Genomic DNA, 22,517 nt, shown 5'->3' with positions numbered 1-22,517 from the left:
CCTGGCTGAAGTGCTGGGCTAACTGGTTATTAACTTTCCGCTATGATATCAAAAATATAAGTCTTTGTTTTACTATGGTTGCAAATATCAAAAAATTTCTATATGTGACACGGCACCAGAGTTAAGTTAGGGTGTGTGAAACAGAATGTAAATAATCTAATCGAGAGCGTACCGGCCTGGCTGGCACGTGGCTCCGAGACCCGAAAGACCACCTCGAGGCCCGAGTAACTGACTGCGCACACTGACGTGCTGGCACCGCGGCGATGAAAAGGGACACAGGCAGCACCACCTCGGCCGGGAGGGGCGCTTCCCCAAAGCGTGTGCCGCGCGGGGCACCAGCTAGCAGCTCTGCTCCCAAACCTCTGAGGTTCGAACTGAACTGCGACTCCCTGCCCAGGACACAGTGGGAAGAGGAGGAGAGCCAGTACTGCTATGCGACGGGGAAGGTGTGAGGCGTTTCTGTTCCGCTTCTTACGGCTGATTTGCTTAGGCCTGTTCTCTTCTGGAGGGAAGGTACCAGCCAGCATAGTCAAGCACTGGCCTGGAAGCTGCTTGAGACTGAGTATGTCTGGAGGTTTATAATGCATCCTCTCCAAACTGAATACATTAAAAAAAAGAAAAAGAATGACTATCAAAGCAACCTTAATCTGAAAGAGTGACCATTAATCACACTCAAATATTTAGTTCTATTGGATGCTAAGTTCATTCTGAACTGCCCCAAACCTCTGCAAAGGCAAACCCGGACTATGTCATCAGGGCTGAAATCTCTAGAGCTACAGCAGGACGCGAGTCTGGAATAAGGTACCTTAAGGTTCTGCTCTTCCAGCAGAGTATTTATAAATGATCTGAGCTGTAGCCAGCATGTGGACAACATGTAAAGACAAGAGAGTTTGCTTAGTGTAAGTCATATGCTTAATGAGATGAAGCTGGTCTAAAAAAAACCTACAGAAATTAAGCTGGTCAAATTTTGCAAGTAATTCATTTCTTTTCATTTGTGATAGCTAAAGTATTTTTTTTAAAGCATATTCACTTGTATTTTACATAAGGTCTCCTACAAGTTTTAGTCTGGATTCTTGCTTTTTTCCCCCCTCAGATTATTCTTTTTATTTTTTCCCTAATATTTGAAAAGTCAAGTACCGCGGTATGTGACCCAATTTGAGTGTAAGAATATTTTTTTCCCTTCAAATACACTCTAAGAAGAACCGAAAAACAATCGAATAGGCTAATTAACTAAGGATTAAGACCTATTAAAAGTATCTTGGAAAAGTACCACGGTTTTTTATTTTTTTCTTTTAGAAAGAAATTTTTTCTTTAGAAGAAGACCTCCCTCTCTCCGCTTTGGGTGAATCTTCAGAGAGCCCTTCAGATAACTCAGTGGCTGGCTGCAGAAGGAGACTCCTGGGCAAATCCCTGGTGAAGAAGCCTGTCAGTGCAGCACGGCTCAGCCTCTTCCCTTCTCACGGGAACACGACTTTGGTGATGAACGCCTGAGCGTTCACACAGTTGTTAGGAGAGTATTACGTAGTTCCCACGCCAGGCTTTATAGACTTTACAAGTACAGCGCACCCTTGAACATGGATTTGAACTGCGCAGGTCCATGATACGTGGATTTCTTGCAATAAATACACACAGTGTGTAAATGTATTTTCCCTCCTTTATGATTTGTTCTTTTTTTAAAAAGAGTAGACCACTTGAAAAATAAATTTAATTGATGTTTTTAGAGAGAGAGGAAGGGAGAGGGAGAGAGAAACATCAATGTGAGAGCAAAACACCTATCGGTTGCCTCCTGCACGCTGCCTATTGGGGATTGAGCCCACGCCTCGGGCTTGTGCCCTGTCTGGCAATGGAACTGGCAACCTTTCAGTGCACGGATGACACCCAACCCACTGAGCCACACTGGTCAGGGCTCTTATGATTTTCTTTTCTCTAGGTGACTGATTGTAAGGATTCAGTATATGATACTAATATAACATGCAACATCTGTGTTAATTGACTATGTTATCAGTAAGGCTTCTGGTCAACAGTAGGCTATCAGTAGCTGAGTTTTGGGGAGTCAAAAGTTATACCCAGACTTTTCACTGAGCAGGGGGTTGGTGCCCCTAGTTCTGTGTTGTTTAAGGGTCAATTGTAGATCCTTATCTTTTCTTACGAATGCTAATCCCATCACACATAGTCAGCTTGAAGGTGAGCGATAGTAACTATGAACAAGACCTTACCGTTCTGAACATCCAACACGTGATGCTTATCTAGCGTCCAGCCGCCCATGTTGGAGGCATCCAGTTCGTAGCCTTGCAAAATGGCAGTTCTCTTCTCCCACAGGGTCAGGTCCAAGCACGACTCGTACTCATATCCCACCGACACTGCAATGGAGACAAACCAAGTCCCTCTGTCAACTACAGCAGAAATACAATGCATTTTGTTATTTTTCACAATTGTGTTCTGAGACTGTATTTCTAGTTATTTATGGGCAGAGTTTAGTTTTTTATATGAGAAGATTTGATCACATAAAATATTTTTTTCCCTAAAAAAAATGACCTCCAAATATTACTTTTGCACTGGTTTTGCTGAAAACTAGTATTTTTATTTTACCACAGTATTCTTTACTAGGGGTTCATAGCACACAATGAAGTTCAGGTTGGGCAACTAGTTAAGTAGTTAGATCAGATAAATCTGCCCCAAATGGTGATCAGTTCATTCCAACTTAAAATCTTACTTGCTATCTGAATTAGTAGAGCTATTTAGTGTCCAAGAGTATTAAGTTATGGAAAACATTTACAATAAGTAAGACTCAATACAGCAAAAAATACGGTCCCCCAGCTCCACAATTATGGATTACAGCCATATTATGACATTATATTCACGTTGTCAGGAATGAACAACAGAATTAACAGTAAATTAATATGAACAAATCACAAAAAACCTCAGAGTTCACAATGCAACATGAATTTTAAAGTTCGGAACAACGCGAAGGGAGTAGTGGCAATTATCTGGCTGCTGGGAATTAATTCAAGTCCACATTACAGATTAACTCCAGAATACCTTGTTTGCTATGAAAAATGAGTAGAAGAAAGCACGTCATCCTTCGTTTTTGATGTTTCCTGAGTCAGAGTTTGAGCTACTCTAAGTATATCTCCACACGTCAAACCTGGATTACACCGTCCAGTCACCCAGTGGAACAACTGGGTTGACTGATGTTTTAAGAATAGCCTCTCCTTGAATTGATCTTCTGGTCAAAAGAGCTAACAATTTTTAGGCACTAATGTTGTCTGATATCCTGTTAATCATCACTATGAATCAAAGCTACACTAGTCGTGAGATACAGAAAGACATGAAAAAATAAGGAAAGTCAGGGAGATAAAATTATAAAGAAGAAAATCAAAAAAGGAAAGGACACAATAAAGAAAAAACATGAAAAAAAAAGATAATCTGATATCTCTTCCAGAACATTCTTCTAAGATATAATTTCAGCCAGAAAAGATGATGACCCTGTCTCCTCCTGGCCACATGGAATACACTCCTTTTTCCTGGTGCATCTAAGCCAACCCGTGGGCAACTTTCCTATGACAGTCCCACTGCCTTCCTATCTGCTCACCCATTGGTTTCCACGGGTTACAATTACTTTTATGTTAATTCTGAATCAAGACAACTTGTTGTTGTTGTTAATCTTCACCTGATGATATTTCCCCCCCATTGATCTTTAGAGAGAAAGAGAGTGGAGGGGAGGAGGGGAGAGAGAGAAAAAGAGAAACATCGAGGTGAGACAGACACATTGACAGGTTGCCTCCCACACGCCCCTGACCAGGATCAGGGATTGAACCTGCAACTGAGGTACATGCCCTTGACTGGGAATCTAACCCACAACGTCTTGGTCTGTGGGCCAACGCTCTGACCACTGAGCAAAACCAGCCAGGGCAAGACAATTTGTTTGATGCAGAATACATTCACACGGAACTCACCGACAGCTTCAGACAGACCGTAGACCTTCTGATTATACGCGTCTGTTTTATCCCATATGAAGGTGTAGGCCAAGTTGGGTGAGGCGGGAAACCACTTCTGAAAGAGTCTTCCTACGACAGCCACCATGAGGTGGACCTTCATCAGGTTGAAGGGTATCACGGCCTGGGTCATGGTGACCTTGAGGACAGACTTGTACCCGGCAGCTCTGGAGCTCAGGTAGGACAGCCTCAGGTCTGTCCCCGGGATTGTGGTTTCTTCATGGAGCACCTGGTGTGGATAAAGCACAAGCCCACACGGGGATCACCCATAGCCACGAGATAAAATACACGGGAAGGAACCGAGTAGAGCAACTGAGACACCAAGGAGTCACTGTTCTCAATGCCCAGGTGAGCTGCGATCCTGCTGGACAATCAGGGATGCATCTCCTGCCAGCCCCGTCTCGCTCCTCCTCCAAGCCTCTGGTCATTCATTCTGAGTCACTCAGACCTCAGGGGCTCCTCCTACAGGAGACACTGTGACTGCGCCACCGGGTGACATGCACGGACTTGGTTTACAGTCACCTGGAATCTCGTTTGTAATTTAACCCGTTGCCCGGGAGAATCGGAGCAACATGTGTAAGATGGTTGGCTCAGAACACGGATGTGTTCTAGGCCAGAGAGCTGGTCTCCCCCAGCTGCACAACTAGGGATTAAACCTCTGCTCTGGCCTCATCACCTGATTGGTCGCAGCCTACAAAGGCAGGAATGATGACAAAAAAGGCCAATTCATGTGGGTTCAATTGTCGCACATTCCATATCCACGTGGAAAGGTAATATAATAACAGCACATCCTCATAATTAGCTCAACACTGAGCTAGGACTCACCACTGATTTTTTTATATGACAGTGAATGAATTAGTAGTTTAAAGCTGTGAAAAACTTCCCCTGTGAACAACTAATGTGTTATTGAATGCACACAAAGACACTGAATATATACCTTCTGAATCGAAACAGGATTGCAAAAAGTTAATATAATTATCCACGTAAGAATTATCTACTGTACACCTTAAAAAAATTCTTAACTCTACAATTTACCCATTGATGTGACTAGTTCAATGAATGCCAACAAATTGATACTGATGCATACAAAACATTACTTATTTTGAAAAATGTATTTATGTAGCATATACAAGTCTTCCTAAATGATTCAGACTCTCCTTGCTAACACGCCTATTCATTTGGTTAATAATGGCAGCCCCACAATGGCTTACTACATATAGTATATGTAGTATATGTCATATACTGTAAAGGGCAAGGCTCTCCATGTTCCAGAACCTGGGCAGGAAACACCACTTTCTCAATTTAGAATTACGTAGTGTTTTCTTTTTTTGTGTTTTGTGAATCCTCACTGGAAGATATTTTTCCATTGATTTTTTTTTTAGAGAGTGGGAGGGAGGAGGAGAGACAGAGAGAGAGAAACATTGATGTGAGAGAGACACATGGATTGGTTGCCTCCCCCACACACCCCAACCAGGGCCGGGATCGAGCCTGCAACTGAGGTCTGTCCTTGACTGGATCGAACCCAGGACCCTTCAGTCTGCAAGCCTATGTTCTATCCTCTGAGCCAAGCTGGTTGGGGCTATATAGTGTTTCCAGACGCTTCCTCACATTGCCCTCCCAAGATTCATCACGCAGACCGAAAGGATCACCTTTTATGTTACAAAATCATGGAAGAGAGATTCAATGTTCAGGAGTGTTTCTCTCCCCCAACTCCTCTCACACAGGACACAGGAATGACGTGCATCTGTCATCTCCAGATTTTAATAACTTAAGGAGAAGCCTGGACACTGAGGGGGTCGCTGTCAGTGTCAATGGAAACAATCCAATGCCTGGAAGTGGCACAAAAGAATGAACTCGAGGAACTTCCCTTCTGGTGTGTGATTGGTGTTGGTATGAATCTACAATGGGGCCATGCCGATGCCCTGCAGTAGAGTAAGCAGGCATTGCCACACTTGGACTTTAGTATAGTCGGGGCTCTTTACCAAACACGCTGACTGAGCTCAGACACACACTGTCTTAAGCAAAATAGTTCTGGAGCACACAGGAACTTCCTAGAGCTCATTACACTCAGGGAGACCACCGCATTAAAGATCGACTGTGGGGTATGAGGTGAATAAATGGAACAAAATGCACGGTTCTCCCATCACGGGGTGAAATATCAATGGGTTAGTTTGAAAACAGATTCTGTGACTCCCGAACGGCCCTGAAAATCTAAGTGATTGAAACCTAAAGCATACACTCTATTTCCTCTGAATTTATTTTCAAAATAACTTCTCATACATTTGATTGGTTTTCTATGTGGAAGGCAATCTTTCATTAATGTATTTCCTGTGACCTAGAAATTGCTTTTTCTCTTTCAAAGTAGCATGTGTTATCCTAATTTTGATAACGGATTATTGACTTGACCATCATTAACCTACTTTCATGGAACACATACCTGTGATTTAGCTCATTAAGACATGTGTTTCTCCTCTGTAATTTAACTGGACCGCGTTATTCTGCTTTAGTGGGGAAGTCAGTCCAGCCAGAGGGGAAACAGAAACTGTTTAGCCTACTTTTGGCAGCTGGTGATCTGTGAGCCCTGCTCTGGACCCCACCGCACATTCGGTTAGAAGCTACGTGCTGCCAATGTTACCGTCCAAATCTCTGTCTAACCCACCCCTCCTCTCCCTTTCCATCACCATGATCACTGGGCCCTCTCCACCTGTGTGCAGCATATGCATGGAGCTACGGGGACGCTAGCCTGTTCACTGATCCCTGTCGCTTAGTTAGCTTTAGAGAAATGCTGAAAAGACTTCATGGGTCCTCTGGTTCCCTATTTTTTTTAAAATCTTCACCCAAGGATATTTTTTCCATTGATTTCTAGAGAGACTGGAAGGGAGGGTGGAAGGGAAGAGAGAGAGGGAGAAACATTGACGTGAGACAGACACATCCACTGATTGTCTCCTGCATGTGCCCCGACCGGGGCTGTGGAACCTGCAACTGAGGTACATGCCCTGGACTGGGAATCAGACCTGAAGCCCTTTGATCAGCGGACCGATGTTCCAACCACTGAGCCCCTGGTTCCCTATTGCCTAAAGAATTCAAGGTCTCCATCGTACGGCAATTCAGGGCCATTCACAAACTTCCCCCACTCTTTCCCCTTATATGCTCTACACTTAAATTGTTCATCAGTTTTTATACTACATTGTTTTTACCACCACACTGCTGCTCATCCATTTTCTTCAAACTTCCTCAGTGACTTTCATTGGCTTCCTTGGGAGTTGACCGCTCTTTTGACCTCCCACAATTCTTCATTCACATCTTGATCCTATTTAGCATAGCAGGATGCGTGTCTTAGTCTTCTTCTATCCTAGCGGAGTGCCTTGTACATTATGGGCTCGCAGTAAATTTTGCTAAATGTTGGATGTCTGTATGATGGAACGGGGAGAAAAAACCCCACCCTCCATGCATTCCTGGAACTGTTGGCTATTTGAAACCTATTTCAATGACCTGGTTTGCTAGACCTCTGCCACCAATGGGCAGACAGCGCCTCGAGGTTGAGCCTATTTTAGGACTGGCTAAGGAGGTCAGTTACTGCCAAGTGGACCCTGGGGAGCAAGGACTAAATTGAATAGGTTGCAATGAATTCCTTAAAGCTTCAGCTCCAAGCCTGCTGGACTGCTCTGCGGTAAATGAACGAGGTGTCTCTTCTGCAGCGTATCTGCCTGTGAGCAATCTCATAATTTGTTATCCTCACCTCCTCGCATCTGCACCTACACTCCCTCATCCCCTGCTATAAGTGTATCTATAACGCTGATGATTCCCATATACATCTTTACTTCCATCCTTCTCCCTGGACTCCACTCTTACACGGTCACTTCTTACCACCTCAACCCCCAAACGCCTCTGTCTAGGCCACACCATTTCTCCTGTGGACTGATCTTGCCTCCTGAGGACGGGGCTCCTTGTTTCAGCCTCCAGTGGCCTCTCACTCAAAGTGAGAGTTCTTACCGGTGCCGTGACCTTCAATGCCTTAGGACTGATGTACCAGGACCTTCACTCCAGCCACACCTGCTGCCTCTTTGCTCTTCCTTGAACAAGCCAAGCAAGCTCTCTGCTCTGCCTGGAATGCTTCTCTTTTTAAGGTTTATTCTTTCACTTAAAGTGTCTGCTGGAGTACCATGTTATCAAAGGGATCTTCCCAACTACACTTTATGAAATTGCTCTCCAACCATGTTACCCTGCTTCGTTCTTTAACAATTAGTCTTATTCACAACTTGCCACGTCTTTATACATTTGATGTTTCTCTCTCCCTATTAGCTGGTAAGCCATAGAGAGCAGGTGCTTCCTCCGGCTGGTTTCTGACCTGTTCCGTTCGGACAGTGCTGGTGCAGAACAGGTGTTCCGTGAATACTTGCAGAACAGACGTGACGAAGCTGCGGTGTGCTGCTGTATTTTAAAGACCATGTACTTTTACTTAGCTTTTTATGAATAAAGTCCATTATTATGGTACCAAATGTCCTGCCTTTAATATCTGAAAGTACTATTTCTTTTTTAAAAAAAATCTAAAATACATTTTTATTGATTTCAGAGAGGAAGGGAGAGAAAGGGAGAGACAGAAACATCAATGATGAAGGAGAATCATTGATCGGCTGCCTCCTGCACACCCCCTATTGGGGATCGAGCCCACAACCCAGGCATGTGTCCTTGACAGGGAATCGAGCCGTGCACTCCTGATTTATAGGTCGACACTCAACCACTGAGCTACGCCGGCCGGGCTGAAAGTATTTCTAATTGGTAACATATAGGAAAGAAAACAATGCCCAGATAGCTCAGTAGGTAAAATGAGTAGTGAAAATATGGCTGTTTCAAAGAAAATTATAAGGTTTTTTTAACCTGTGAGAATAGGACTTTATGAACTACGTAGTATAGAGCCTAAGACAGGATATCAAGTTTTAAAAATATTATCTTGAGAAAATTAATGAACATTTTCTGTCAAAAAATAATTTTTTGAAAACTTTTTTTTTTACTTACACTAATAATCAAATGGTGAGTTACTGAGAAATGACCTTGGACAAGGCAGCCAGGAGGTCAAGTACCTGTAGGCACTAAAACCTTTTCCCAATGAATGCATGAATTCACGAGCAAGGACGTCATTGCTATTGCATTGAGGTTGTTTTTCCATCTGGCTACAACTAATACATTTATACAGATGCAGCCTGAAGGAAAAGTCCTTTGAGTAGACCTTTAAGAAATAACAGAGATCCTACTATAGCAATACCTATTTAGTGCGTGCAAACACCCCCCCACCCCGCCACATTCTATAGTTCACTCTATAGAATGACGAAGGGCAGCACTAGGATGATGCAGCCCGGTTTAAACAGCCTTTGGAAACCTCACGACCTGAAGCGGTTTACTGAGAAGTCCTGCTAGCACGCCTACCTGCGTTTCAGGGATGATGGGACTGTCCTCAGGAGAAGACCTGAAGAAGGTGGATAAAGGCGATGACACGATGATAGGATTTGGCCTCACAAACCCACTCAGATCACAGCTGGGGATGTCATTCTCCTCTTTCTTCATGACCAGGGTGTCCATCACATAGAAGACGTTCCAGGGGATCCACACGGTGTGGTACTGAGTGAGGAACGGGGATCGCTCAAACACCAGAGTGAGAGAGGCGCCACCATTTGCCACCAAGTCAAACCTAAAGAACACAAGACACACTTAGTGAACCATCTGGGTCCCATGGAACGACTCCCAGTTCATTTACTTTAACCTCCTCCAATTAACATGCTTTACAAAGAAAGTCAACTTTTCCTCCCAATTTTCACATGAAATAGTTTCAAATCGACAGGAATATGAAAAGAATGACCCAACAAACACTCATATTCCCTTTACTTAGATTTACCAATTTATTTACATTTTCTCACATTGACTTTATCATCTCCCTATCGTCTCCTTTCTCAGAACCACCTGAGCTTAAGTTGTACATATTATGCAGTGTCACTCCTAAATATCTCAACTAGAATCCCCCAAGACAAAGAGCTTTCTCAGACAAAACCACAACACTGCCATCATGCCTTAGAAAAGGAAATCAGCTCTTAAAAAGCGACATGAATAGATGACTCTAAGTTTCTGCCACATGTACCGTCACTGATTTCTGGAGCCTAAACGTTGTTGTACTTCTATATCACGAGGGACAATAAAACAGGCTGGGTGATAGAAGAATGTCTAGTTCTTTTTGTTGTTTTTTTAGATTTAAATATATATATATATGTGTGTGTGTGTGTGTATATATATATATATATATATATATATATATATATTTTGATTGATTTCAGAGAGTAAGGAAGAGGGAGAGAGAGAGATAGAAACATCAATGATGACAAAGAATCATTGATCGGTTGCCTCCTGCACACCCCCCACTGGGGATTGAGTCTGCAATCTAGGCATGTGCCCTTAACTGGAATCGAACTCGGGACCCTCCAGTCCGCAGGCTGACGCTCTATCCACTGAGCCAAACCAGCCAGGGCAAGCTTGTCTAGTTCTGCTTCTTAAAATACTTCAGAGACCGTGCCCTAGGACGAACTCACATGCCATCCTGCCGGGTGATGGTGTAGCCGTACTCTGGGTAATGGAAAAACGAGACGTTGACCCCAATGAGTGGCGTCCCGTCCGCAGTTAGCACTTGGCCTCTGATGACGGACGCGAGGCTGTGGGAAACGCAGAAGATCCAGAGTGAACAAGTGTCTTCCCAGCCCCACACACGCCTGAGTTAGAGATGATCCCACCTCAGGGTAACATCACACGCAATCCTATTCACAAAAGCCAGACCCCAGGTGCTCCCACGACTGTGTCCCCTTTAATTCCGTGTAACCCACCTTCTCTACATGCCGTGTGTCTGGCCCTGGGTTTTTAATTCCTTGCAATCTGGTTTTGGAGACTTATCCATACCAGTAATTTACAGATGAATTTTAAAATGATAAACTGCCTCCTTTTTTTTTCATAAGTCGTATGTCTGGTGCTTACATGAAGAAAAGCATACTTTCCAATTAATTCCGAGGCAATCTGTAAATCTTCAGGGAGCGATAGCACAAGATTTAAGGGGCAACCAGGAACATTTGTGCAACAACTTTTAATCAGCCGCTGGGTCTGGCCGCATTAATGCGGCGACATCGCTGCCGACCCAGGAGTCCGGAGTGAATCATCCCTGGGCGCAGCGGGATGGGGACACCTGCCTCGCCTTCCCGGGTTAGGCCGGGCATCGCTGCTCCACAGAGCACAGCCGTGGCTCACAGGCCTCCTGCCCGGCCTCTGAGCCGTCCCCTCCTTCACCATTTATACCACCTAGTGAGCTCAGCTAACAATAAGAGCGCACTTCTCTCTGCCTTTTGGGGTCTTTCTGTGGCCTCTTTCGAAACATTTCCAACTGTGCCAACGAGCTAAATGAAGATGTACTGACTCCCTACTGGGGTGTCCCGTTATGGGTTATGGTGCAGGCCCTGAAGTTGACAAAGTACAGGAATCGTGTCAAAGACGCTCGCAATGCAAAGTTTGGGGAAGACTTTGCCAAAAGAGGAAAAACTGCCGTAGAAAAAAAAGCACTTTGCCCACATGCACAGCCAGCAGCAGCCGTGTAACCTCACTCGGAATCTGCATGGGGAGCAGGTGCCTCACCTCTTGTTGAAAGGACTCTCTCCGGGGATCACGTGGGTGCTCTCGGCCCCGGTGAGGAAGCCGATGCGCTCGTAGAAGGACTTGGCCGCCTGCTGGGACGGGGACTGCGGGCTCTGGCCGATGACGTCCTGCGGGTCGGGCCGCCCGCGGCAGTACGGCTGGTTTTGGCAGGAGCTCTGTAAGCAGCAGTCGGGGTCCATGCAGTCGGTGAGGCCGTCTGTGGAGAGAGAGGTAAACCGGTGAGAGAACCCCTTCCCACGCGAGGTGTGGAGCGCACTTGGTTTGTTGGTTCGTTTCCCCCATCCAACCATTTGTCCCTCCCACCCCACCCGAGAGTAATTCCCGTGAGGTCTACGTGTCGGAACCGATGAAATACAAACAGGATCCTCGCAGCTGCTTTCGTGGAGAGTAAATGTTTAGATTGGAGACGGCTGAAAAGAATATGTTGATTCTGAGCAAGAAGTACAAAAGGACTAATTAGAACAGCCCACGAGCAGGATGAAGTAATATGGATTAGCTCTATGTGCAGTCGCTCCAGCCCCCTATAATTTAGGGGAAAAATGCCCGAGGAGGTAACATACACAGTGTGTGCGGCGAGTGGACGGGGCCTGCACAGGGCGATGTTCTAATTTGGGAAAAGCTCAGGAAATGCCGTCTGTGAGACGAAGCCAACACAAACCGACACAAACAAGATGAGACGAGTCCACCACCTTCTGAGGATGCTGCTCTCCCAAGGAAGATAAAAGCATGTTCCAAATCAAATGAAGGCGTTTCTCAAACTTTAAACAGGAGCCTGAGCCCCGGGTATGCCTCCGTATAATGGAGATGATAATTTAAAATGTGGCAAATGCTATATATTGGAAATGATGAGACATTATCACAAAAAACTGACCAATAGTGATGGTGACGTAAAACAGTCATGGACAGACTTTGCCGGTGCCTCTACAGGAGCCCAAAAGGAAGCCACACTCAATGTCCATTTAAGCATTTTGTTGGAAACATATCAACCAACCGATTAGTGGCTAAGGGTGGTGCACGCCCCACACTGGGGATTGAGCTCGCAACCTGGGCACATGCCTGGACCGGACTGCGACCTCTGGCTCATAGCTTGATGCTCAACCATTGAGCCATGCCGGGCTAAGTTCATTATTCACTGACCAGTTGATACATAAATTTTCACCTGCCTGCCAATTGCATTTCTCAATATAGATTCATCAAAAGCATTGGTTTTTGAAGACTTTAATCACTCTTGGGAGAACGGATAAAATAGTTTTAAAATCTTCAAACACACGTATCAGGTCTTGGTGTGACTCTATTATGGCCAATCAGTTGAAAGTATCTAGTTGACCTATATATTTTATTTACACAAGTGTTTTTTTTAAAAAAAGTCTTTTATTAAAAAAAACAATACACTAGCCATTTTCTTTCTTTCTTTCTTTCTTTCTTTCTTTCTTTCTTTCTCTCTTTCTTTTGCTTTAGGCTACTCTTATTAATCCTATGCAATAAAAGCCTAATATGCTAAGTATCCGACCATTCGTTCGAGCATTCGAGCGTTCACTATGATGTGCACTGACCACCAAGGGGCAGACGCTCGACCAGTAGGTCTGGGTCTGAACAATTGGGACTGGGAGAGACGGGCTGGACACGCCCTGGAGCCCTCCTGTGGTCCCTCCCTGGCCCCAATCGTGTACCAGTGGGGTCCCTTGGCCTGGCCTGTGTCCTCTTGCAATCCAGGATCCCTCAGGGGATGTCAGAGAGCTGGTTTTGGCCCGATCCCTGCAGGCCAGGCCAAGGGACCCCACCGGTGCACAAATCCGTGCACCAGGCCTCTAGTAGAATATAAGCTTGCCCCTTCATTATTTGACAGCAAATGGAGACAAAAGAAAACAGACTACATTGAATTGTACTGCGCAGTCTACAAGTAGGTGAATAGAAACACAGGGCAGGTAAGAATCTGAGATCAGGGTGTCCTGGCTCAGTATGTTTTGCCCGCCTGAGGAAGAATGTAGTGAGCCCTTGTGAGTTCCCCTGACACCCATTTCCCCGTCTTTGGGCAACAGCTCTAAACTCTCATTGGGGACCCATGCCTCCCCGACTCAGTCCAGGCGCATATCCCTTCATGTCTGCATCAGACCTAACTGTCTAACCAGAGTGAAGGTCAGGAGCGACCTGCAAAGAGATCCCTTGTGCCCCAGCTTGGAGCTGCAAGCTGTGAAGCTGCTGCTACCTGGGAACCCAGCCATCCCAGAGGACGCAGAGCCAGGCACTGGAGGGGACAAACTTCAGGTCCTGGGGACATCTTTGGGGTGTGTGCAGTGAGCTGCACCTGACCTGGCCTCCTGGGCTCTTCAGTTCTAGAAGCAAAGGCATCCCCTTCTCCCTCTGCCTTCCTGAGTTGGGTTTTTTGTTACTTGAAACCGCAAGGACTTAGTTCATCAGGAGACAGTAACTACAACTCTCTCACGACTGTCCTTGTAGTTCAAAGGAAAAGCTTCATGGGCGAGTACTTGAGTTACGCTGATGGTGTTGGACTATCTTTACATTAATATTTTAATTTTTGTATGTCCACAATTTCTATACACATGAAAACATGGTCAGAATTGCCAACAGGCAGATCTTATGACGTATTGTTTCCTTGTGATAGATTTTCATGTAGATGTCTAACATGAAATAATAACGCTGCATATTATTCCTTTGGAAAAAAATGTAAAATCATGTTTTAACAAAATCAAATGCAACTGAACTTTGAAATTTAATATAAATTCACCAAAATATCACTAAGCCAAAAGGCCACGAAAATGAGAAATGTCTAAATATTTCTAGTGGAAGAAAGATGAAACTATGCCACAGGCTTATTTTTCATGAAGATATATTCTAATAGTGCAATACAGCACATTTTCCCTCCATCTCTTTCAAAGAGATAGAAGCACAGTATTGCGATTCAGATTTTAAAGTAGTCAACTGTTCAACCATTGCCCCAATATTATTACTGACTTCAAAAAAAAAACACAATTAAAAATAAAATTCCATGGATTTAGAATGCATTTGGCATGGGAGTTATTTAACATAAACATTTCTTAATATTGCTGCAGGTTTCCCCTTACATTAAATCTTTAACATGAGTAGAAACTACTCAATAAAGTACTTCCAAGTACTGTATTACATTGTATGCCCATTATTCTGATAAATTAAGGCTTAAATGTTCCCCACTCTCTTTTTCCCCACCACACTCCCACCGTGGCTTCCTGCAGACACTGTATGGCTCAGTGACCAAGGAGGAGTGCTCGAATTCAGCCATTCATCTTTGTTAGTTTATAAAAAGCAAATGTACATCTGGCATGCAGTCCGCAGGTCATAAAGCTGCATGAGATCGACACCTTCGGAACGAATCAGCTGGGAATGCATTTTTACAAGCCTCTCTGCGAACATCAATGAGAGAAGGAATCTCCTTTTCAACAGCCAAGATGCAGGGACACACTGTTTGTTATTTTGCCTGGGGAGTTTATCAGTAACTTTCCCAAGCAAACGAAGGAGGGTTATGAATCTGGCTCCCCATAAATGGAGAAAACATTTTTCATTCTTTGTCTGTACTGATATGGCTGGGGCTATCTGGTACCACTAAGTTGATTACCCACTTGCCCACATGTATACTGTGGCAAAATTGTCTTGGTGGAATAGCTTCTTAAAATCATCGAGATTCCATTTGAATCTCAAGACTATTAGGTTGGCTTAAATTTATATTGGTGTAGAGGTCATATCTAGTAGAATGAATCATAAAAAATCTTAGAAAATCAAGAATGTTCAGACGCCCTGAATAACAACATCAATAGCAATTAAGAGCCTTTCTCTTTTCAGTGTAAGCTTTGCAATATAAGTGGTACTTTGAGGTAAAGTAGATAATACAGTTTATGCTTTCACTCAACCTTTTTAGAAAAATACATTTTTAGTGATTTCAGAGAGGAAGGGAGAGGGAGAAAGAGATAGAAACATCAATGAGGAGAGAGAATCGTTGATGAGCTGCCTTCTGCACATCCCCCACTGGGGATGGAGCCCGCAACCCAGGCATGTGCCCTGACTGAGAATCGAACTGTGACCTCCTGGTTCATAGGTTGATGCTCAACCACTGAGACATGCTGGCTGGGCTCAGTCTTTAATATTGTTGCTCTAGTTTTCATTTTTAAACATTTTCTTGTTGTTCCTTAGGCTTCCATTGGACTTTTAAACAGTGGTTGGAAAACTTATTTTGCAAAGGGCCAGACAATACACAGTTTAGTCTCTGTGGGCCACTGAGTCTCTGTTGCAACTCTTGAGCTGCCTTTATAGCAAGCACTAAAGCAGCCCAGTCGTAGAAGGCATGTAAATGAATGGGTGTGACTATGTCCCAATAAAGCTTTATTTACAAAACCAGGTTTTAGCTTAGGGGTCATAGTTTGCTAACCTCTGGTCTTGCTTTAAAGTTTCTACCCTGCTCTATTCTATTTCCTTGTTTTTCTTTCCAAATCATTCTTGATTTTTTTTTAACAAGGCACACTTTGCCAGATTACTAAAACTCCTGACTCCTAGTCTTCCCTAGGTCACCCTCTACGCTGGCTTTAATCTGCTTGTCCAGACTCTCAGTCTTCTTTCAAGCGGCTTTGGATATTTTCATTGGTTTTTCAAAACCTCGACTTACTGACTGAATAAAAAGTCATAAATCTCCTTTTAGTGAATCTTCATCTTTTACTCAAAAGATAATGCCCAGCCCCCACCCCACAATTTTTGGAAAACCCTCTATCCCAGGGGTCCTCAAACTTTTTAAACAGGGGGCCAGTTCACTGTCCCTCAGACCGTTGGAGGGCCGGACTATAGTTTAAAAAAAAACTATGAACAAATTCCTATGCACACTGCACATATCTTATTTTGAAGTAAAAAAAACAAAACGGGAACAAATACAATATTTGTATTTGCATGTGGCCCTCGGGCCGTAGTTTGAGGACCCCTGCTCTATCCAGTCCAAGCCAGGGAGTAGTAGAAATTCCGGTGCAGTATTTTATCTGTGGACTTGGGAACTTTTAGTGGACAGGTAGGCATACCTTTCATTACTCTGTTAAGTCACTATCTGTAACATGCTTGAAATTCACTTCTTTACTACTGAATTGGCATCATGTTCAGTTTTCAGTATCTTCTTGGTTTGTCTCTAGTGGCTTTCTTGATGATTTTAGTCTCTGTGTTCCATGCTAATGCCTCCAGGATGATCATTCTCCTGAACTCCATTTCCACAAGCTGCCTTCTAGGTTTTTCCACTCGGATATCACAAAGGCATCGAAGACATAACATGTCTAAAACACAACACGGGTGATCTGCTCTTCTTCTGTACTGCCCACATCAGCGGACACCACCCGCCCACCCAGCTTCTCTACATAGAACACGAATGTAATCCTTGACTCCTCACCTCCCTTCCTTTTTCTCTGCACATAATCAATGACCAATTCCTTCTTTTCTTCACTCCAAACATCTTTTAAATCAGTGCATTTCTTTCCATGTCACTGAAATTACCCTCCAGGCCACCAGGGTCACCTTTGACAAGATCTCAACAACAGCTAGGTTTCTCAGGTTCCAGTCTTGTCCTAAATATTCATTCTCTACGCTGTAGTTGGAGTAATCAGATCAGAGTTGATTATTCCACTTGTTTAGCTAAAAGACTTCCTTTACTTGGTCCCCGCCTCCTTCTGAGGAGTTAGAACTCCTGAACACAGCTTACAAGACCTTGCATGATCATTATTTCCTCTGCCCGGAGACCTGCTCTTACTCCCCACCCCACAGCCTTCCACAGTCAGCTCAATGGCCTCATGAAGCTCCTTGAAGGATAATCTAGTTCACTGTTGTATCCTCAGCATCACTTGGCCCCAAGCTGGGGTACAATATATTTGCTGAATGAAGAGAAGAATGACTTTAGTGCCTAAGGATTGTGAGATCTGAACAAGTCAGAATAATGTCTTAAAAGCACATTAGAAACACCTACTGGTTTTCCTTTATCACCTTTACCCTACTTTTAGGTACGATGCCATTCCTTGGTTTCGTTTTTGCTACAATAGGTATTTTTAAATGCTCAGTTGGTTGAGCGCCATCCCATGCACTAAAAGGTCACCAGTTTAATTCCCTGGCATGTGCTTGGGTTGTGGGCTCTATCCCAAGTGGGGCATGCAGGAGGGCAGCCAATTGATCTCTCTCTCTCTCTCAAATCGATAAAAACATTTTAAATATGTTCTTGATTAACTGGACACTAAGCAATCCACACAATTATAAAAAGCATTAGAACAAATTATATGAAAAACTATAATCTTACAAAGTGAAAGTCCTTGTTTATGAAGACTTATAATTCAGAATTCATCAACGAAAAGATAAATGTTATGAAAATTTACCTCATATGAAGCAAACACTTCTGCATGACAAAGGACACCATAGACAAAGTTAAAAGATAAACCAAACCCTGGGATTAAATATCTGTGACACGCCTAACGAAGAGTTAATAAGCTGAATAAACTAAAAGTCTTAAAAACGAAAAAGGAAAAGTCAAGCAACTCAACAGAACAAAATGGGCAAGAGAAATAAATAAGCAGTTAGCAAAAGAAGAAATACAAATGGTCAAGAAATGTATATAAAGACCATCAATCTAACTAGCAATTAGGGAAATGCAAATTAAAACAATAAAAATGGAGTCATTTTGAGCTGTCAGACAAAATTCATATTTTTCATTTTGCTGGACGGCTTTGTTTATGTGCAGAGCAGGAACAGGGGACATAAACACGCTCATGCTGATGAAGTAGAGAGTGTGAAAGCCACTTACAAGGCAATTTGGCAGTAGCTATTGAAATTAAAAATTAAAAAACCCCTTGACCCAGCAATTTCACTTCTAAAAATCTGTCCAAAAGAAATATTTGCACATTTACAAAAAGATTTATATGCAGATACACACAAATAGAGAAATACACAGATTCACTACAGATTTCTCTCTATACTAACAGCAAAAAGTAAGAAACAATTGAATTATATTTTTTCCCTTTAATCCTCATGTTAGGATGTTTTTTGTTGATTTTTAGAGAGACAGGAAGGGAGAGAGAGAGAGAGAGAAAGAAACATCGATCAGTTGTCTCCCGTATATGCCCCAACCTAGGTATGTGCCCTGACAAGGATTTGAACTTGCAACCTTTGGGTGTATGGAACAACGGCTCCAATTAACTGAGCTACCCAGCTAGGGTCAACTAAGCTATTACTAATGTAGTAGTGGTAACATTAACTAGTGTACCCGTATTTCTACTAAAAAGAATGAGATACGCCTACAGGTACTGGCATGAAAAAACCCTCTTGGATATACTCTCTGGCAGAATCTGTTTCAGAACTGTACCTATCCCATTCAAGTTGAAAAACATAGCTATGCATGTAGGTTCACTGAGGGAGGAGGAGAGATGCACATTGAATTGCTGACAGTGTTCAACTCGTTGACAATGAGAATGTCATATCCGTGCATGACCATTAATGACAACCCTCCCCACCAATGCAAGGCTCTCACCGTGAGCCAAGTGTGACAAGGAGACCCGCTTCTGAAGAGGTACTCCGCAAGGCCCATGTCTACCCTCGAAGCTCGAGGCGGCAGCTAACGGCAGTGGGTGCAAAATGTAGGGGGACTTCCAGTGCCAGCCTGCGTGGCCCGAGTTTCCTTCCCTCTAAAGCTCCCTCAAAAAGTGCGAAAACCCCTATGTTCCTTGTCAATGATCAGGAAGCTACTGGGGTCCTCTGCTTCTGAGAGCCCAGCATGGACTTCCCTTTCCTGGAAGGAGGCTGACCATGCTCCAAATTCCGTGGATGGTCAAAGGCACAGACCAACCTGGCTCTCTCCCCTAAAGGAGGACCCAGTAGTAACCCAGTACCCCCCAGACGCCCCCCAAACCATCTCTACCAGGAATAGATGTTCATGCTCTGGACTCCGAGTGCCCCTCTGTGTTCCGTTATCTGGATCCTTTTTGGGAAGTGCTCACGATACCTTGTTATTTTGTCTCTCTCTTCCTCTCGTTCTTTTAACTGTTTTTTTCTCTCTCTTCCCAGTTCTGTTACTCGCATTTTATTTATTTTTTACTTTTAAATATGTTTTTGGAGAACACAGCAGTATCACCTTCCTGCTAGAACTTTAAAAAATATATATTTTCAAATATTTCCTTATTTCACTCGGTAATCTCCAGACTTAGACCAACCCTACCAGCCTTCATACTCATTCCGATGCTTAGTTTTCATTCATTTTTTTTGCTTCTCTCTTTTACTCCTAGGCACATTCCTACTTTTTCTTGCAGTTTGATCCTTTCGTTTGCATTTTCTTTCTCTCTCTCCCCCTCATCACTGTTTCTATCTTTCTAATTTCTGAATAACCTCAATTCAATTGTGCTTTCTTCTGTACTATCGCCCACCTCCAAATACGTTAATAAAAAGCTTGTTTTAGGGACATCTTCCTGACGCATCCCCGAAGGACCAAAAATAACCCTCTCTACTTCCAAGTGAGATGAACCACTCCTGGCAGGACACACAGTGGCATTCCACCAGGCTCACACCACATTCACTATGAGGCTTTAAGTCAGTGTTGTGCCCTCAACCATCCAATACCCAGGAGGGGGCTTGAGTAGCCTCAGGTACCCACAGGGGGGCTGTCCCCTGGAGGCCCAGACAGGGAAGCAAGATGTCAAAGGGATCTCTGACCAGGTCTCTCTAACGAGAGGAAAGACGGGAACATGGTGACCACCCAGCGATAATGTATTTTGGAGAAGTCTTCCTATTAATACATATGTCAAGTTTCTATAAAGAGAGAATCACCTGTGGCAAGCTGTTACATTTTGAAGCTTGCATAGTGGGACCACCATATGGGGAGCTATTTCAAGTCACAAAACCCCCTATTGAATGAGAGCCTTAGAGCGCAGGTGGGTGCAAGCAACTCTGGGTACAAGGGAGATGGGTGGCTGCTTCGCCAACCTGGGGCATGGAGAGCGAGCCAGGGGCTCAGCACTGGTTTCCTCGTTCTCTGGTGAGCAGGCTGTTTGGGGGGCAGGAAGGGGATAGAGAACAGAGGCCAATTCCTCCTGAGAGTAATGGGAGCCTATCAGCCACACGGGATGGTTATTCCAGCGCACTGTCCGGTTATACAAAACGCAATGCGATGGATGTCCTACAGGAGCATCTGCGTCTCCGCCACCCAGGATACATGCAGACCCCTTCGTTCTGCTGCCACACTTCCATGTGCCTTTGGGTAGGTGACCTAATTCACACTGATGAGAGTCAGCCCCAGGCCCGGCCTCATGGAACCACTGAAAAAGGTGTCCACCTGGGACTGGGATTGTTCTGCAGGTGGATGTAAGCCTAGAGCTGGTGGGAGAGACGGTCAGAATGGAGCCAACACAGAATGAGGCAGAGCTGACCAGTGCACCATCCCAGACCTGCGATCACGGTTGGAACACTGCAACGCAGCTCTACAAATGGTGTTTACCGCGTGTCCTAGGACGTCAGGCACTGTCCTCATTTCAGAGCAGTCTCGCCTACTGTCCTCACAGAGTGTGACGACGTCCGCCAAGGCCAGACTGTGTGTCCTGCTGGGGGTGGGGTGGGGTGAGACCACCGTCTCTGTACCCAGAGCCCAGGCTTTCCTTCGAAGAAACCCTCCAGCTCAGGGTACTGGGCACCCAGTTTACAATCTCGAGTGGCCCTGGGATTCCTTCTTAGAAGAAAATACAAATGAAAGGATCAAACTGCAAGAAAAAGTAGGAATGTGCCTAGGAGTAAAAAGGAGAAGCACAAAAATGAATGAAAACTAAGCATCAGAATGAGTATGGCGGATGGTAGGGTTGGTCTAAGTCTGGAGATTACCAAGTGAAAATAAGGAAATATTTGAAATTCGGTTGGGACAGAAACACACATGATCTGAAACAAGCAGAGGGACCCCAGGGGTCTTCCATCCGCTCAGATCTCCCCTGGGAGGGGGAGCCTAGAGACCGCAGTTCCATGCTGATAGGAATGAACAAAGGCCAGGAGACCCCTTCGTCCTGATGAATTCGGAGGAAAGGGAAAGACTCCTCAGCTGGAGACAATACTGAGGAGCGGATTAGCCCCAAAGGACTCCTCCGTGTCTCTGTGCAGAGGCCGCGCCGGCTTCCCTCTGAGAGTCTGGGACCTACTCAGTGATATCCCCTCTTAGAAGACAAGCTGGAGGGTCTGCTCAGGGAGGCAGAGCAGCGACAGGACACGATGGGGCGGGCCTTGGGGGACAGGGACGAGGAAGCTGCCTGCCATCTGGGCTGTGGCTCCAGAGGACCGGGGCTGCCAAGCGTGGTCAAGAGGGGTCTGGGCGACAAGGCGATGTTAGGCAGGAAAGCCGCAAGGGCTAAGCGCCTACACCTGCCCGGAGCAGAGAGGGAGGAGGATTGAGCGCAGGATGGTCCCGGAGAAAAGGACGCTGGGAAAACAGTGACCAGTCCGCTCGAAACTAACGGGAGGACTGCAGCTTCTCGTCGGGAAGATGACCCCGTAACATTGGGTCTGAGAATGACTGTGGCCCAGGCCAGCGTGCGTGCGTGCACGGGTGTGTTCGTGCGTGTGCCCATGTGTGCATGCGCACTGCACGTATCTGTGTACATGTGTGTCAATGCATGCACATGCGTGCATGTGTGTGCAGTGTGTATGTGTGCATATATGTGAATGTGTGCACGTGCGTGTGTGCTGGGGCCATGGGAAAGGTTGAGGGCTGGGTCTGGCCACTCTGCTTCCTAGAGAACAGGAGGCAGGTCCACTCCGCAGCAAGGAGAAGGCTGTTCAATCTCTGAAAACCTTGCATGAAGTGCAGTCAGTCAA

General features: G+C 44.7%; 1 protein-coding gene across 1 annotated transcript in view; it reads right to left on the bottom strand.

The window, feature by feature from the left end:
• TENM3 (teneurin transmembrane protein 3) overlaps positions 1–22,517 on the bottom strand; it is a 420,114-nt gene that overhangs the window by 43,696 nt on the left and 353,901 nt on the right. The window contains exons 12-16 of the mRNA XM_023759395.1: positions 11,655–11,871; positions 10,571–10,690; positions 9,420–9,681; positions 3,957–4,224; positions 2,217–2,360 (exon numbers count right to left, since the gene is read on the bottom strand). Coding sequence (XP_023615163.1) covers positions 2,217–2,360; positions 3,957–4,224; positions 9,420–9,681; positions 10,571–10,690; positions 11,655–11,871 — 1,011 coding nt within the window. The remainder of the gene's footprint in view (positions 1–2,216; positions 2,361–3,956; positions 4,225–9,419; positions 9,682–10,570; positions 10,691–11,654; positions 11,872–22,517) is intronic.

This window comes from Myotis lucifugus, unplaced genomic scaffold (assembly GCF_000147115.1).
Source record: "Myotis lucifugus unplaced genomic scaffold, Myoluc2.0 scaffold_154, whole genome shotgun sequence".
Taxonomy (NCBI): Eukaryota; Metazoa; Chordata; class Mammalia; order Chiroptera; family Vespertilionidae; genus Myotis; species Myotis lucifugus.
This window is presented reverse-complemented; position numbering and strand designations above follow the sequence as displayed.